This window comes from Neolamprologus brichardi, chromosome 4 (genome assembly GCF_056152115.1).
Source record: "Neolamprologus brichardi isolate AB-2024 chromosome 4, ASM5615211v1, whole genome shotgun sequence".
Lineage (NCBI taxonomy): Eukaryota > Metazoa > Chordata > Actinopteri > Cichliformes > Cichlidae > Neolamprologus > Neolamprologus brichardi.
Window position 1 is genome coordinate 14,604,076 of NC_142107.1, and position 18,230 is coordinate 14,622,305.

The following is an 18,230-nucleotide window of genomic DNA, read 5'->3' on the forward strand; positions in this document are numbered from 1 at the left end:
CTGCGCCTTTTTACGCACAAAACAAGTCAGAGCGCACACACGGCTGCCGGAGAAAACAGGAGAGACAATAGGCAGTACTTCGGGTCATCATGGTATTTGGATTTTTACCGTAGGCAACATGCTCGGCGCTTTGTGAGGTACAGGTGGATAATCTGCGATCGCGTCTGTTCATTTACTAGTCTAAAGTTTCCCCAGGTTTTAATGTTGCCAACCGAGATTTCAGGAGGAGTGTGTTTCACCTCAAGGTAGGTCTCCGCAACTCAAGAACAGGTTGTCACTGAAGACAGCCTCGTGATTTCCAAATAACCGTGTTGCTTGAATTGATGTGCATTTCGTGTTCCAGCAGCGGCGCGTGCTTAGAGCCAACATTATTAGGGGTCTTTTGACAAATACACGGGATAAAGGATTAAATCCTGATGACCTTCCTGTCTGTTATGTTCGATCTTCGATCTTTAATGTATTGGCACAAGCATGTGAAATAGTCCTAAAAATATGATGCTAAAGGGAACCAGCTGCTTTACAGACTGCAAGCCGCTTTTAGAGTATTATAATAATAATCATTATTATTATTATGTTCGTTTACAGTAGTTTTTAACGTGACTTGAATTCAGCAATCACATCTACAACTCAACTTTTACTTTTGATGGCACGAGGGAAGGTCTGACTTTTTATAGTTTCCAGCTATTTATTACAAACAACTTGTAAACAAATCTCTGAAAATAGAAAGGCTGTTTGTTGCATTAAACAGAGATTGGCTTCTTAGCATTAATTTGAATGCAGTTAACATTCAGCTTTAAAGAAAACATTGTTCATCCTCATAAATATGACAGTTTTGCTTTCTTTAATTGTAGCTCCAGGTGACTTGCGGGAAATCCAGAAATCGTTATTACTTCGATATTGATGATCACAGCACCGGCTTTTAGCGTCGACGTGTAATTATTGGTGCTTTACACAAGTGTATCATGAATGTATTCAACCCGCAATTAGGAAAAGTGCCAAATCAGATTAGTTGTATTTACATAAGTCATTTGGTGTTATCTAATTACTTCACTTTCTAAGGCAACAATCCATTTTATATTCCCTGTATTTTACAGGTTCACCCCACAGGCCCCTCAAATGTAGAAATCAATAGGGTTCCTTACAATTATCGCAATAATAAGAACATACACAAATCTAGTGTGTTATTCATTTAAAATATAGACTATCATGATATTATTATACTTTACACAAAACACTAGAATCTGGTGACACCAGTGCTGAGAAACTCCAGCCTGCAGAAAAACATCAAAGAAAGTTTTCGTCAGTGTTTCCACAACTAATTTATTTTTATTTGAATCTTTCGCCATTTTTGCTTGTTTTTTCTGTCCTCTTTCATTTTTGTTTGTTTGAGCAGGTAAATTAGTAGAATACAAAATGCCGTCCGAAAAGTTTCTCTTTTCGTTATCCGTTTTGATTTAACGGGTCAATTAAAAAAATACTGTAAAGAATAAAATGGAAACATTGTACATTTTACAATTAACCTGATCAGATATATATGTTTAAAATAATTTAAACACAAAAATTGTAAATTTAAACCAATATAAATCTAAAAGCCAAATATGTATTTTTTTGCTTGTCTTACATTTTTTGCATTAGGACTGTTAATTTGTTATTATTTCCTAAAAGAAACCATAAAATGCACGATACATACAAATTGCCTTGCACCATTAGAAGTAGAATATATAATGCAGAAGTTATAGCTTATTGCAAAGTTTGAAATACAATTTGGTGCTCGTAAAAAGTCCCTTTCAATTAGAATTTTTGTTAGAAGAGAAACATTCTCAAATTCTCTTTTTTATCGTGTTTTTTTCTCCTGCAATTTATAAGCTTGTGCAATCCAGTCTATAGGTGTGTATTTTTGATTCGGTCTGATTTTAAATAATGGTGGCATAGGCAGTCCTATTATAAAATAATGAAATAATAAAAAAATAAAAATAAAAAAACGGCTCTCTTACCAATCCCCTTATTTTTAGGTTGATTTACTATAGCATGGTTCCAATGATATTTTAGATAGAAATGGTTCATTTTTGTCTCTAGCGATCACACTGAGGGGAGGAGAGAAGGGATGAAAACAGAGGAGAGCCAGCAGTCCTGTCTGCAGCAGCCTCCATCCTCCACGCCTTTCGGTAAGTCCGACAACCGATACACTATACAGTGAGTATAATAATCACAGGATGAACTTTTTGGATTAATTTATCATCTATGAAAATCATGAAGACCACAAATAAGAATATCAAAGCATTTGATCCTGTCCATTTTGTCCGCGTTTTTAAGATCCTATAGACATTCAGGCCTAAGATTATAATAGAATAAAATTATTATTTAAAATAAATAAATAAATAAAATATAATATTGATTCAGTTTTTTAACAACCAACACAACATTAGACTATTATCGTAATACTGGGCTTACCCTATGAGGAACAAAATGCAACAAAGCCAAGGCTATCATATGTTGTAACATATGACTTATGTTACCCTAACGTAAGAATTAAAATAATAATATAATAATAGCAAGATCGACTGTCTTTAAATGTAAATAATTCAAGCTGATCGTTTACATAAAGTCGAAATAGGAGTGAAATAAACAAATATCCAGATGTTAAATATCCAGATTTTTGATTGAGAAAATTAATATCCAACACCGAGGTTGCCATAAACTTTTGTGCGAAGTATGCGCCTGTCATTTTCCATCCATGCGAAAGAGAACATCGGTTTTTCTATGCCAGATTGCATATACAAACGATTGCATATACACACCATATACACACGCTCGATTGAATAAAACGTGTTTTATTGCCTTATCGATGACCATGATGCAGGGAAATTTAGAAGCATGCTACTTTATACTGCTGGAGTTACACTGTGGAAACTTGGCCAGTATCTTGGCTTTTACCTTCTCTCAATCTCTCTGTTCATGCTTTGATATGTTCCCTTCAGGTCCAGAGTACAGAGGAGGAGAGGTGTGTGCGGGCTGCGAGTCTCCCATCGCCGACCGCTTCCTGCTGCGCGTGAATGAGCGTTCCTGGCACGAGACCTGTGTCAAGTGCGCCGTGTGTTTAAGCGCGCTCACTGGGACTTGTTACAGCCGGGACCGCCTGCTGTACTGCAAGCACGACTATGAAAAGTAAAAACACACACTCACAAACACGCATGCTCACACACAGACATACACACACTGTCAGTTCAAGGATAACACAGCCTACGAATTTAGGTTGGGAAATTCCCTGTGACTAAAACAAGCTTTATCTCGTGCTGAAAATAATTTACATAATCTACAAAGAAATACAGTTGCATAATAATGGAAAGAATAAAGTTAATTGTACGTTGAAATGTAATTATAATTCTCAATTTGGTCAGAGTAAGTTTACTTATGGAGACTATTTTAAACATTTTAGTTTTGCCTACTCAATCAAACTGAACTGATGTTAGCCAGCCTCCTGTTTCCAAGCTAAAGATAAACAGGCTTTGAGACTTCAAATTAAGAGCTAATTGTTATATAAGTATAGTGACATACTAATCTTGTAACATTTGCTGATGTGATATTATTGTGCTCCTGACACATACACACACACACACACACACAAGGAGAGAGTGAGAGAGACAACAGTGAAGTTGAACTTCTGTTTAAAACAGATGAGGAACACGTCTTTCATATTTTACATCTATTGGAAGTCTTTTGTTAGACTTAACAGCATCTATCAATGTGCCAACAAAAGATGTAGTAAAATGTTAATCACTGCAAGAGCACGTGTGATTTTAATTCTGAAAATGAATGTAGGTGTCAAGAAAGGAGATTATTTAGACTGTACAAATGACCTGCACATAAATCAATCCTCACACTGAACAAATCTGGTTAAATAATATTAATGAAACTTTAACGACTTAGCTTAGAGATGAGGAAGACTTATGAAGTTGAGAAATGAGAGTAGCAAATACAGGCTACATGTTGTACTAATGTTTGGGAAAAAAACTTTACAAATTTCTATAACAGAAATTTGTGTAAAAATACATGGGCCTTTAAATTGAAAATCCACATTCAATCCAAAACATCTATCATTATAGACAATGCTAGATTTGTGTGTCAAACCTATGTGTCTTTACTTAAATTCAAGATACCCAGAGGGTCAGTGTGCTTACAATTTCACATTTTTGGAATTGTGCCACAACTAATATAAGATATGAAAACTGACTGAATGTATGCATTGCACTCCTATCAGAATATAGTCTGATGGGAATTTTAGTAGCAGTTTTAATAGCTTATTTTTGCTTATTGATCTAGTCTTTTCACAAAGGCAAAGACTATTTCCCTTGTTTTTAAGTTTACAATCTTAACTGAACCAACAGCCCTTGCCACTGCTATTTAGTACCTTGTAGTACAGCATCTGGACACACTACAATATATTGCAACGTAAAAGTTCAGGGTTTTTTTTCTTTAATGGCTCACTCCACTGTACATTTTTGTGGCCATTCTACATTTTAACTTTGGCTGCTTTGTGTGTGCTGTGGTCAGTCGGTGTGCCTGCAAAGGAAGCTCCAGGGATGGACAGCTTAAGGACGAGTCTGCAGCTTGTTATCATTGTTATGAAAAGTGTCAGACGGCATCCAGCAGCACAGACTCTCCCACTGTACCTGACATCTGGAGGAGAGTGAGAGAGAGAGAAAGAGGGGGGGGGGGAACTGTGATGAAAGTCCATTGTGTGACGTTTATCTGGAAAAATGAGTGGGAAACTTGGAGGCAGTAGTACCATAACTGAAGAACTGGGCTCATTTTCAGTGATGGAATGAAAACGTATATTTGCTCTCACTGTGTAATGACTGTAATTGCAGATCCAAATTAATAGTCAGAGGCTCATTCACTATGTTGTTGATTTAGTCCCCTATACATTGCATATGCCTTGTTGCCTTGTTGTGTGAGTCGGTGCCAGACTTGGCACACAGTTATGCCTGTGACCTTCAGTGGATAGGCAACAATGTCTCCTTGTTTTCCCAGCAGTCTGTCCATCAGCGCCTTACTCTACACCCCCACCACCTCCATCTAGAGCAGGTGTGTGATAACCATGTCCAAGAATTTGGAATGTGCATAAGAATTTTAGGGGAATTTGTACAATTATTAGTGGATACCAGGATATGGATTTGAGTATCCATATCCTGGTATGGATACTCAAATCCTGCTTCAGACAGGAAAATGCACATCATTTCAGTGCTGTCACTGCATGCTGATGAGTTTACTTTGTCAGGAATTGTAAGGAGTTAAATTAACTGAATTCACTGAAAAATATGTGAATGTAATGCATTAATTGAAAAATGGCATTTTGCAAGCAGGCTTGGGTTTTTAATATTGGGATGTCTTCCTTGTGCACTATCTCCGGCTAGTCCAAATATATGTTTTTTAGTCACAAACAGACCAGACCAAATAGTGCATGTTGCATGTGCTTTTTTTAATCATAGTTTTCTTTTAATATGTGAAAAAGAAACAAATACAAAATGTATTTGTGGGTAGGCATATGTTTTTAATTAATCTATCTGGTCTTCACAAAAAAGAAAGCACACGCAGATTCAAATGAGAAAGGAAATCAAATTTTCAAATGTTACCCATCCTCCACCCTGATTCATGTGGTGTTAACTGCCTCCAAGGCAAAGGTTTGTTCAACATTTGCATGTTTAATGCTTTTGAAGGATACATTGCTTCTGTATTACTGTACACTGATTATCAAAAAGTCAATATAAGGTTTCAAAATATCTGATGATTTTTTAAACATCTTATTTATGTATTTATTTATTTATGAATTTGGGGTTGCGGGGCAGGTGAACCATAATCATAGTCTGCTCGGTTCTGAGAATGCCTCAGAACACTCTCATTGTATGTCACTCTCATTCACATTAAGTATGTGAACATAAATAAGCACATCATTATTATTTATTTAATAAACAAAAATAAAATAAAATAAAATAAAACTGGAGGTATGCCTTTTTAGTAGTGCCGGTTTTAAGTTTCCCTGGTTTCAATCTGTTATGGAAATGAAGGGATTTAGACACAACTCAAGTGCATCTTGTGGATTTTTCTTGTGGATTTATTTTTGTTTTGAAACCTTGAGAAATTCTCTGGAACTCCATCCTGTTATGGACCAGATGTTCAACATGAGGCACTAGAATAAGACTTCGCTGCGCACAAATTCCCTTAAGGTTGTTTTTACGCACAGGCGCAATACATTCCATTTACTGGCACAATGGACAGTTATACAAATCTGGCTAGAAAAAGTTAGGAAGTGATAATTTTATAAAACTTTAAATGGAATTTTTCAATGATGTTACTTTTCTGACAAAATTATTAATAGTACAGCACTCTAGTTGTACTGTATGTTAATATAATTACAATTACACTAAAAACAGACTTTTTTTTAAAGCTGTTTAGGCATAATCCTAAAACTGGTTATTATGATTCCTTGTCAAAGTGACAATTATAAAACAAGTGTTCTCTTCTCAATAGTACTGAACCCAAACAGCGCTGAGGGTAGTCTGGCTGTGAGAAGCCTCCTAACTCCCTTGAAAGCCACATAAAGGCAGCTCCAGCTCTGTGAAAAACAGGTCACAAGGGTGGATATTCACTAAACCTTGAGTTTAATGCCTCACGCTGTGGGGTGGAGGGCACAGAGACTACATCTAAGTTTACAAACCCTCTCACCACAGACATAGAGAAGGAGGCCTAGCGGCCACAGCTATAGACTCATCCTCTGCTGACCGAGTAGTTAGACGTGAGTCTAACACTAACGACCTGAAAGAGTATCCTCTCAGTGCATTTATGCAAGTGAACGTCTAAGTCTGAGGTTAGAAATCACATCTTTTACCCATTCTCCCTTCTATACCTCCACCCCACCAACCGTTTCGCTCCCTATCTCTCTATCGGTTACCTCGTTCATCACTGTCTGCTTTGTAATAATATTTCTCTATTCCAAACCTCATTTCCTTCTTGTTGAGATTGATAGCAGCGATGACACCAAACAGTTTATCTCCCCGTTTATCCCTTGTTTTCTCTTAATCGCCCCCCCCCCCCCCCCCCCCCCCCCCCCTCCAGTGCTCCTTTGTCTCTCAGGAGGGGAATAGGAGGAGGTGGCAGGGTGGCTGATTGGGTACAGTGCTAATTGCCCAGCTCTGGCTGTCCTGGGTTGACAGGTCTGATACTGGGCTGCAGGGAAATACTATTACAGATAATTATGCAATGATATGTCAGTGGAAATACAAACCATTATTCCTACAGGCCTAAAATGAGTCACTATTGACGTAAAAGAAAAAAAAACCATTGACCATTTTAAAACATGTCAACCACAACAGAGTTTGATATTTTGGACTTATTTGGCTATAACTATGAAATCCCTTTGACAAAGGAGAAGACAAAATAATTTGTCTTTGTAGAAACCAAACCATGACAGCGTGAGGGTGGAGGCAGAAATCTGAGCAATTTTAGGGAACTGGAAACTGGAAATTTCAGCTCAGAGAGAGTAAGGTTTATAGCTCATTGTTGGTGAAGGCAAATGTAGCTTTTCTGCTCTGGCTGTACATCATATACACATGCAATGCTCAAAAGTTGAAGTACTTCTCTCTCACCTAAGAGTCTTATATTAGCTATACCTGCAGCTCAACAGATGATGGTTGGAGGCTTTCCAGATGAGAATAAAGTGCGGATGGATGGGTTTTTGAGCTTTGATGGTGTGCTGTTGAAAAACAGTCTGATTTGATAGCATAAATGAAAGAGCATCAGGGAGAACTGTCACTGATGGAGAAAGGGTTCAAAATGGGTTAAAGAAGGAAAGGACAAGGTGTGGGAGAGTTTTAAGGACAGAACGGCTTCAGGCCAGGGCAAATTTTTGTCTGCGTATGTGTGTAGATGGTGATGGTGGTGGTGGTGAGGGGGTGATATTGCCACTGTTTTTGCATAATGTGAGATGAGACCCCATCATCTTTCCTCCCCCACAACAATTTTATAACAGACAGCTAATAAATGTTTCATGGCAGAACAAGCTGCTCGCCTCAGCTTTATTAAATCTGAGATAATAAAAGCAGAGAGGGAGAGGAAAAAAGAGAGTGCGAATAGGGGGTCGCACCAGAGAGGGAGAGATAGGGAGATCGGCGTAGACTTCTCGCAAATCGACCGGCTGTATCTCCTGTTTCTGGGGCAACGGGTCCCGCTGTCCCCCGCCACCCCCTCCCCGCTGCTTCCCGCTCCGCCAGAGACAGACAGGAAATGAGAAACGGGCAGACAGGATATTGCGTTCTGGTGGCCTGGGGATTAACTGTTTTATCTAAACTAACACACACCCACTCACTCACACACACAAACACACATCTATATCCTGACACATAGCATTCATTCTTGGTAGCATCAGGTGTAACTCACAGCCACACACCCAGAGACACATATCATCCATGCAGAGACCATGCACATCGTGCAGGTATTTGGTTGTTACTTTACACAGGAAAAGTCTTGAATATTATATACATCAGTGCTGCTCTCATGTAGAGCTGGTCATTGCCAAGATTTACTGCAAGAGTCACACCATGTAACTTTATAACTGTGGGACTGCCTCAGTGTGCACAAATACCTCTAAAGATCTATTCTATGTACTGTTGGCTCTTGTGTCCGTTGGATAGCAAGTATTATATACATGTTGCACATTTTTAGAGCATGCATTGACCTTGTTACTGCACTGATGCATGGATGGACGTGGTGCACAGATGCAGCATCTGTCACCGTTTTATTGATGTTTGTACCCAGGCACCTTATCTATGTTTACACTAACTGTGCATATTTGTGTTTATGTGTGCATGCGGCTGTATATATAGCCGTGTGTTTGTATGCATGACTTTACTATATATATCTATATCTATAGATATAGATATAGATATATATATCTTTAAACCTGTGTATTTCTCTATGAGAGTGTGAGTGAGTGGTGGCAGGGTAGCAAGTATCGTGGGGAATGCTGGGAGATTTTAATAACACAGAAGCAGTGCAGGGAGATTTAATAAAAGGAGATGATGTGATTACTGAACCCTGGCTCTGAGCCATTTTGCTTCACAGAGCAATATCCGCCAAAAGTGCACACACACAATTCCACACACACAGACACACACACACAAACGCACACACTCCACACACATCTAAGAAATTGATACTAAACAGAATACAACTTAAAACTAAGATTGATGCATATCATTTGTACTTTTTGCATCTGTAACGTGAATCTTCTATTATACCTTCATTGTCGCACACTACGGTCACATATGTGGGAATCACAAGCTAGGACATCTAAACCTCTGCTTATCACACCTTGTGAGAAAGAGATCCATCTTAAACTATAGGTCAAAAATCAAAATGAGTGACAATGGTGGTGGATCCTCGGTGGTGAAAGTTAAATTTATCTAAGTTAGGTTCTTTTGGTCTTGGTGACCAAAAGACCAAAGCTTAGTGCAATAAGAGAAACTCCTTAAAAAGAGAGTTAGTATAACCAAACCTGTACCTGTATAAATATTCATCAGTTACGAAAGCAAGTGCAACAACTGCAGTTGCTCTGAGACACATACATATTTATGGAATGATTGTATTGCAGACCAGACAATGTCATGCTTGTCACAGCTCTCAGGCAAAACAATGCCACATGACACAGCTTAGGGAGGTGATGAAGATTGTGTTGTGATGTTTGTATGCCTAGGCTCTGCAATAAACAAAAGGGAAAGACCTGATTATACCAATACTTGCAATACAGCACCTTTTTCTGCCTCTCTACACTTGATCTCGTAATCAGTGAGCTTGTAATTAGCCATGCCCCGTAACCCCTCCAAAATCCATGGCATTGAGCATAAAGTTGCCTGGAGCCAGTCTTTATAATGTTTTGTACATCACAAGCTCTAAAGGTTGATCATTACCTTCAGCCTCCTGTGAGCACTTGCAACTCTATTCTACGCATCCGCGCATATATCATATTATTACTTCATTAAAGTAAAGCTGTCTAAATCCAAAGCAAAGAGGTTTTTTTAAACTATCTATTCGCTTAGCTTTCAGCACAGCTGTTCCTTAATATACATCAGCTGTCTGACTTCTAGTTTTCACTTTTTTGAATTGTACACATTAAAAAGTTAAAACAAAATTAAGAACATAAATAACTATGTAACACCCAACACATACCAGAAAAAATATAGATATTAACCCATACCATAGAGACTTATTATTTTTAATAATTTAAAATAAAGAACTCAAGATGAATTTGACAAATTTACTCAAGCACTGGAACCCAGGCTGCATGTGTGGCCATGTTTGACTAGAATGTATAAATCCTGTAAAGTTAAATTCACCTTAATCGTATGATTGCTCTTTATCCGTCATGCCCGTAGTGATTTTTTGGAAGCTGCACCCTGGTCAGGCCCATGTGTGAATGATACTTCTATTAGAGGGATTATGCTGATCTACTTACAGACCCCCCTCTGTGGCAGTTGCCCCAAGTTTCCTTTATTTGCCATGTTGAGTAAATTCCTACCGTGCTGTGTACACCCCTGATTAGGGAGTGTGGGACTTAACCACCAACCTCATCAATCTTGTGTCAAGCAACCCTGACGATTCTGTTTTGTTGTTTTTTGTTCCCAATGAAAGGACGTATTTGAAATGCTGAGAGTGAGGCTGTGCAGAGCGGTGTGATGATTGCGCCCTTTTGTAGCATGCATGTTCTGTACCACATGTTATGATTGACATGTGCGTTATTGCAGGAATTTTACAGTGGAAGCATCTTTCTAAAATGCAATGTAATGTTACTGTGACTAAGTAATTTAAGCAACATTTAGTCAAACACAAGGTCCTATCATAATAGTCTTTGTATGGTCGCTTATAGGAGTATTGTGTTTGCTTTATGATGTTAAGTTAGCGACACTGTCATTTGGGGATATTTGGGGAGCGTTTGGCAGATGGATTGAGAAAGATTAGCTGTAGCAGCTGCGTTTGGGACAGAATCACAGATTAGGAGCTCTAATGTGCAGACCTGGCTCCTTCTTTACTCTCCAGATTTGGGCAGCAACACCTTCCTATCACTCAGTCAGGGAGCGTCAACACTTCAGTCTTCATCCCTTCTTCCCCCCATTCCCTCCCTTCCCATCCTCCCTCCTTTCTTAACAGGGTTTGTGTTCCATTGTGCTGCTATTTCTGTATACATCAACCTTTATCTGTTTCACACCCATGTTCAGGCTTCCTCGTAACTTTTTTCCGCTGAAGAATTGTAATGGCGATCAAGAATATTTCCTAATCATAGATGTGTTGCACCACTGCTTTGATGATATGGTGAATGTGAGTAACTATCCAAATATATATATACTGATACTCGGTGGGTGAGTGTGTGCAAATGTGGTGATGGTGTGTGTGTGTGTGTGCGCGCGTGCGTGCGTGTGTGCGTGCGTGCGTGCGTGTGTGTGCGTGCATAAGTGAGAGGAGAGAGATTAACCCCATGCTATCCCCAATCCCTGGTTATGAGTTTACAGCGTCTGTCTGGCCATCTCACTGTTTAAACAACAATCTAATTAATCCTGTCTTTATTAGTTTCAGTGAACTGGGGAGGCAGGCTGGGAGGGCATGAGGGAGAACTGGGAATGCTGGCAGAAAGTACTGAATACTGAGGAGGGAAGGGGAGGAAACCAAGTGCAAGAGCAGGGATTTGAGAGGAATTTAATGGCATAGATTTGGGCCCTGTGAATAGAAATAGGGATGTGCAAGAGATTGTCATGTGGGAGAGAAAGTTAGGGGTTGTAACATAGCACAGGAGGAGAGATGGGGGGACAAAAGAAGGAAAGTGGTCATGGGGAAAAGTAATAGACCTGAGAAAGACTGTTTTAAGCTTTATTCACTGAGTTAAATACATAAATTGTGGGCAATATATGGACAGAGTGGAGTTCACTTCACCAAGGAAATCTTAACATTCAAGGATTTAAATGGGGAAAAACTCTCCACAGACATCTTTTTAAGAAGCTAACTACTGCCCCCTACTGTGAGAATGTTAAAAATAAAAAACAATGTAATAATACAGACTACTGTTACCCATCTAACAGATGTTCACCTTGTTGCACTGCGAATTGGGTAATGCTTATAGGACCTTTAATTAAGAGACTATGCTAATCTCCAGAATCATTGGCGCTAAGGGTAAATGTGTCAGAGCTTCTTGTTTGTGCTGCCATCTTTAATTAATTTACTTCTTATTCTAAGCTGCTAGACTGTTATCATGCCACGTTTCACAGTTTATGGATGTATCCATGAAAATATAAGCCCACGTGTGTATGTTTCTGTGCCCCTCCAGGCTTTTTGTAAGAAAGTGCAGTGCCTGCTTGCAAGTCATTGGACGCTCTGAGCTGATAATGCGTGTGCTAGGCCAGGTATACCACCTGGGCTGCTTCAGCTGCTGTGAGTGTGAACGTCGGCTGCAGAGAGGTGATGAGTTTGTGCTGAAAGAAGGCCAGCTGCTCTGCCGCATGGACTATGAAAAGGAGAGGGAAATGCTGGCTGCCATCAGCCCTACACCAACTGAATCAGGTAAAGCAGGTTTCTTTGGAGGATACATAATAAAGGTCAAAATTACTTTTCTTGGGGAAATAATCTTTCTTTTTACACTCATGCCTTTAGTCAAAATCAATCATTTTTATCCCCTTTAAATCAGTAAACAGTATTTGAAAGAAAAACCTTAATATTTAAGACAAAAGCAGTTTCAAGAAAAAAACAAAAAAGAAAAAAGTTTCAAGCTTCTTCCTTTTTTAAAATTTTAAATGAAGGCACGATTATTGAATTTCAAATAGTGAGGATAGTTTTCAGCAGTATGTTGAAAGTAATTTAAGCAGTACCGTTTTCTTCCATGAGAATGAACAAACTGTTACTGTAAACTACATGGAAAATATTTGTTTCAAATGTAACTGTTTGCAGAGCACTGTTCTGATTGTGCTGTTGTTTACTTAACTTGCTCAGTAAAAAGTGAGGATGAGGATGGTGGAGGAGGCTCCGGAGGAGGGAAAGGTGGTGATGAAGGCAAGGAGCACAAGCGTTCAAAACGTCCACGCACTATCTTGACCACACAGCAGCGGCGTGCTTTCAAGGCCTCCTTTGAAGTGTCAGCCAAACCATGCCGTAAGGTGGGCTGTTGGTCTTGTCAGTATGCCACAAGATACTCCTGGTCATGCTTTCCAAACTTCATTTTTCAAGGGTATGGCTGCTGTGTTTGGCACTGTAAAGTTAAGATTTTTAAAACAATTAAAACCTCTATCCTCTAGGTGAGAGAGACACTGGCTGCAGAGACTGGGCTGACAGTGCGTGTTGTTCAGGTGTGGTTTCAAAACCAGAGAGCCAAGGTAAGACTTTATAGTTTTCCTAAAGGCATGCTCACAAAAGCACAAAGAGAAACTTTGTACACCGTGTGCTTTTGTGCGTCAGATGAAAAAGTTAGCTCGCCGACAGCAACAGCAGCAGCAGCAGCAGCAGGAACAAGAGCAGCTGGGAGGCACCAGGAGGGGACCGAGCAGAGGCGGCCGCCAAAGCAATGACGACAGCGAGGGTAAGAGCTTTGAGTACCACTACAAGATCAAGGAGGAAAGAAAAAAAGATGGAAAGAAAGACTGGTATGGTTAAAGTTTTGGGCGTTTTGAATCTTTATATAGATGGATCTAGTACCCATGGCATGGATGGGATGCTGGGATATCCATCTCTGCCACGTCAGCAGCTCCTTGCTCTGGACCCCAACATTTATGGTGGAGAGCCATTTCGACATGGGCTTACACCACCTCAACTGAATAGCGAGCAGCTCCACTCCTATGGTATGACAGAAAGACAAAGATAAAAGTTACAAAAAATAATAATAATTTGCTTTTACCTTTTTTTTTTCTTGCTCTCACTAAAAACTCTTTCACTTCAGCTGTCCACACTCTCCTTCCTTTTGACTGCAGACTCAGAAACAGTGTTCCATGACCTGGACAGCGATGGAAGCCTTGGTCACCTTGGCGACTGCCTCTTAGCAACAGGGGAGGGCGGTCTCCTGGCAGGGCGAGTGGGAAATCCCATCGACCGTCTGTACTCCATGCAGAACTCTTATTTCACCTCCTGACCCTTATAAACTGTCACTCTTTCCCCTCCTGTTTCACCTTTCACCTCAGAGATGCAGCTAATGGAGTCTGTCCATCAACATGCCTGTGGGACCATTCTCCATGAAACACCCTACAGCCAAACACACTTACGAGCTTTTATCACAGGCTAACATCAATTAGACATAGTTAGTCATAATATCAATTTGCAGCAGATTAACATAGTGATCCCACATCTTTCCCAGATAAGAATCACATGCTGGAAATACAGACACTGTAAATGTCCAAGATAAAGGACCTCAGTTTACTCTGTTGTATTTATGTAATGTTTAATGAAAAATGCTTCATGGCACTTTCCAACAAAAAAATTAAGACACTTATACCTATCAATATGTATATCACGAATTACAGATGATAATTGGTTGCTGAAAGTGAATTCATCAATCAAATCACATATAATTAGCAGTCTTGGCAGGTCTGATGGGCAGCTGAGGGTTTAAATTAAATTAGCATATTGCATTACTTTTTTTGTTTTGCCAGGACTAGAGTAGTTATTGTGTGAATGACTGCAGCGTATACAGCACTGTATATGGATTGGAGTATACTTTTGCTCTCAGGTTAGTGTGTATGTTTGTGGAACCTGAGCCACAACTCAGGATATTGTGCTGGATAGGATAACAATTTAACTTGCCCAATGACTTGAAGGACAGAGATTGCAAAGAAATTCTGTGAAAAATTATTTCAAACTATATCCTTGGTTTTTCATACTGCATGACTGGTAAAATATGGACCAAAAAAAGTGTTTTTTTGGCATTTAGCTATAAACTCTACAGGGTCATTTGAGGAGCCTTATGCGGAAACAGGGTTGTTTAAGTGGTTATTGTTTTAGTTTTCCTTTCTCTTTTATAATGTGATCACTCAAAAACAGTGCAGTAAATTTCAACTCTTTGGTATATAATTCCCCAAATGAAGGATACTGGGTACATGAAGGTACTCCAAATGTAAATGTGTGTATGACTGTGTTATAATTAACTGTTGTAGTCACAATCTGTAATAATTTCCTTCTCAGAAAGTCACATTAGGTAGGTATTTCGTATCTTCTTATGTGATAATCAGCAAATATTTAAACTGTAGCATGATATTTATGTGCCACAAGTAGGTATGAAGAAATAGCCTCCAAATTCAAGTGTTGCAGAAGGCATCAGGATCAGAATCATGAAGTGGTGCAGAATAAAATAGGATTAGGGTGAAACTCTTTTCATTTAGAAGCCAGTAATTGGCTACAGCCTGTGACATTCCTTCCTGACATTATGTTTGACTCTGATAACTGACTCATGGTGTTTTTAAAGTGATAATATTGTGAATGTAACTTATTTGTGCAGTAGATGAGTTCTTATCTTACTTTTTTGATCAGTGACTGCCAGGTGATGTGCTTTGAATGTAATGTTGCCGTATCTTCAATACAATCTGCGGTTTCGTCTTTGAACAACACTTGGCTTCTTTGTCCTAAATACAATAAATGATGACACATTTATCACTTGCTCAAATGGTACGAAACAAAGATGCACTTTAAAAGCAAGGAATCAGTTTCCTCTCAGTCTTTCCACTCAAAACTTTAATAACTCAACCAGAAAATGTCTGTTCTGCTTAGTGGTCACAGGGTTCATAACTCAACATCCTCCCTCTGTCTCTTTCAGTAGTCCCACTGATTAGAGCTAGACAACCCTCTCCTTTCTTCCCAGACTCCCTATTGCTCAGTCACTGAGTAGCCAGGATAGTTTGTGTGGGAGCAATACATTCCAGTTTAATATTTGACTCTGACTCAGACCTGAAGAGGGCAAGGGTGGGAGGAATAGGCACAAGAAACAGAAACAATAAGAGGATGACAACATCAGAAGAGTATTAGAAGTCTAAGGTCCGTTTTTTAATGAAACTGTTCAATAAATCAGTACACACCTGTCTTTCTCACATTCAGAGACATAAATCTTATTTTTAAATCATAAAACTTACATGAGAAATTAGGGAATGACACAGCAATTAAAAACTTCAAGCAATCATGTAACCCACAGTACTAACGCAAATTTAAATAAATACAGTGTTGTTAAAAAGTATTTGCCCACTTCCTGATGTTGTCTTTTTTTTTTTTTTGCATAATTGTCCCAATTACATGTTTCAGACTATCAAACAAATTTAAGACAATAATCCAATAAAGAATAAAATACACTTTGTAAATTATTTAAATTATTTAAGGGGAAAAAAGCTATCCAAACTAATGAAAAAAACATGAAAAAGTAATTCCTAACATCATAAAACCAACACACTATTTCAGAAGAAGAACATCCTACCAACAGTCATCCATGGTGGTGGTAGTGTGATGTTTTGGGGCTGCTTTGCTGCTTCAACACCTGAACGACTTGACTGATGGAAGTGTCATCAAGTGCACATCAAATTTGTCTGACTCCATTACCCAAGAACCTAATCAAGCGCATTTGGTTTATGCAGGAGGACAGTGACCCCAAGCACACAAGCAAGCATGACCTTGCAAAAAACAAACAAAACAAAATGAAGATTTGGAGTGGCCTAGTCAATAAGGTGCTTTGGCATGACCTTAAAGCGGGTCATTCATCCTTGAAAACCCTGCAGCTTGGCTGAATTAAAATGAAAGACTTATTGCCAGTCATTGCAACCCCTTGATTGCAATTCTTGCTGCCAAAGATAGCACAATCAGTTATTACATTTAGGCTTTTCAGCTAGGGTTAGGTAGGTTTACATGATGATTTAACAAAATAAATGATCATTTAAAAACTGCATTTTGTATTTACTCAGGTTATCTTTGTCTAATATTAAAATGATGATGATGGTCTGAAACATGTAAATGTGATAAATATGCAAAAAAATTAGGAAGTAGGAATTGGGAAGTATTGTATTCTATCAGCCACTGTACATACATGTCTGGAATACATTTGAAACCAGCCCACCTGGTGGCAGTGGTGTAGATACAGGTGTTTTCTGGTAATGGAGGACATCTTGTGCTAAGATGGTTGAGATACTGGATTTGTAGCTGGAAAAAATAAAAATAATAGTTTGGTATGTTGGCAACTAAAGCTCGTGCAATATTATTATTATTTGTGCAAACATGTCTTCAACGTGTCTTCAAAATCTGTTTTGTATTATGATGCATGAAAAACCAGCATGCACAAGCTATTTCCATAAAAAACACACTGTGAAAAACGTACCCACTCCACTGAGGTCAACTGTCTCTGCACAGCCCAGAAAGCGAGCCACATGTGGCGAGCAGGAGACAGGTTGTCCCTGATGTTCTCTCAGGCAGCGCTCAAACTCCACAAACTCATTGGAACACTCCTGCCTGATCTTCTGGATGACTGGGCTTAACATAGTTAGGGGTTAGATTAAAATATGCCTGGAAAATATTTACAGCAGGATGCCAGAATCACTCGAGTAGGAATGATAGAACAAATAAATGGACTTACTGTGATGATGTACATTGTGCAACATTCATCTTCAGCTCGTGACACTTCTGCTGCCATGTTGATGGATTGGAGGCTACACATAACCCATACGCTTCCATTTCTTTACGGCAGTACTTTGCAGTTATATCCATAGCAGCCTGCCTGAAAGGTGACAGATTTATTTAAACCAGTGCGTGAGAACAGATAAGAACTATCACTCCTGTGTGCAGTAAATTCAACACGATAAAGTACTTTTCTGGAGGATGCAGCAAATACTTGTAATTACAGTTACATTCGATTCTTTATCTAGGAAATACAACGTGTATATTGTGTAACTGATTATTTAAAATTCTTACATGTTGCTTCTTTTATGGTGTTTGAAACGAGGACGCTAATCAGCCAAGGTTACACCACCACTACTTCTGCATGTGGAACCATGCCTGGACAGGAACACCAATGTTTCTATAATCTTATTGGTTCAGGATTGCATCAGTCACACATTCTGGCTACGCCCCTACAGTGACGTCACTTTCCTTAAAGGGGAAAGCCACTTGCTCGATTAACATGCAAATAAAGCCTACATTTTGCCAGATACACCCCTATATTTAGAAGTGTTAATGTTTTTAAT

The 18,230-nt window shown here is 39.0% G+C and overlaps 2 protein-coding genes across 5 annotated transcripts; one reads left to right on the top strand and one right to left on the bottom strand.

Moving 5' to 3' along the window:
* The first annotated feature begins 31 nt into the window (after window positions 1-31).
* On the top strand, window positions 32-15,733 carry lmx1al (LIM homeobox transcription factor 1, alpha-like). 2 transcript variants are annotated; one of them, XM_006791302.3, is made up of 9 exons: window positions 32-245; window positions 2,077-2,165; window positions 2,979-3,165; window positions 12,368-12,600; window positions 13,027-13,190; window positions 13,329-13,406; window positions 13,489-13,609; window positions 13,686-13,868; window positions 13,998-15,733. In XM_006791302.3, exons 1-9 carry the CDS (start codon window positions 202-204, stop codon window positions 14,153-14,155), a joined length of 1,257 nt encoding a protein of 418 aa, XP_006791365.2. In that variant the 5' UTR covers window positions 32-201; the 3' UTR covers window positions 14,156-15,733. The 2 variants fall into 2 exon arrangements, with proteins under 2 accessions (XP_006791365.2, XP_035763863.1); XM_035907970.2 differs by having other exon boundaries at window positions 13,713-13,868.
* Window positions 11,854-18,074, bottom strand: chchd5 (coiled-coil-helix-coiled-coil-helix domain containing 5). Of its 3 annotated transcripts, XR_004843647.2 has the most exons (6): window positions 17,959-18,074; window positions 17,624-17,764; window positions 17,369-17,520; window positions 17,111-17,193; window positions 15,535-15,638; window positions 11,854-13,863 (listed from the first exon to the last, which is right to left on the bottom strand). XR_004843647.2 is itself a non-coding variant. In XM_035907971.2 (4 exons), coding segments are annotated over exons 1-4 (324 nt in total). In that variant the 5' UTR covers window positions 17,961-18,074; the 3' UTR covers window positions 16,035-17,164. The 3 variants fall into 3 exon arrangements, 1 of the variants encoding a protein (XP_035763864.1); XR_004843649.2 differs by lacking the exon at window positions 15,535-15,638; XM_035907971.2 differs by lacking the exons at window positions 11,854-13,863; window positions 15,535-15,638 and having other exon boundaries at window positions 16,035-17,193.
* Between the last annotated feature and the right edge of the window lie 156 nt (window positions 18,075-18,230).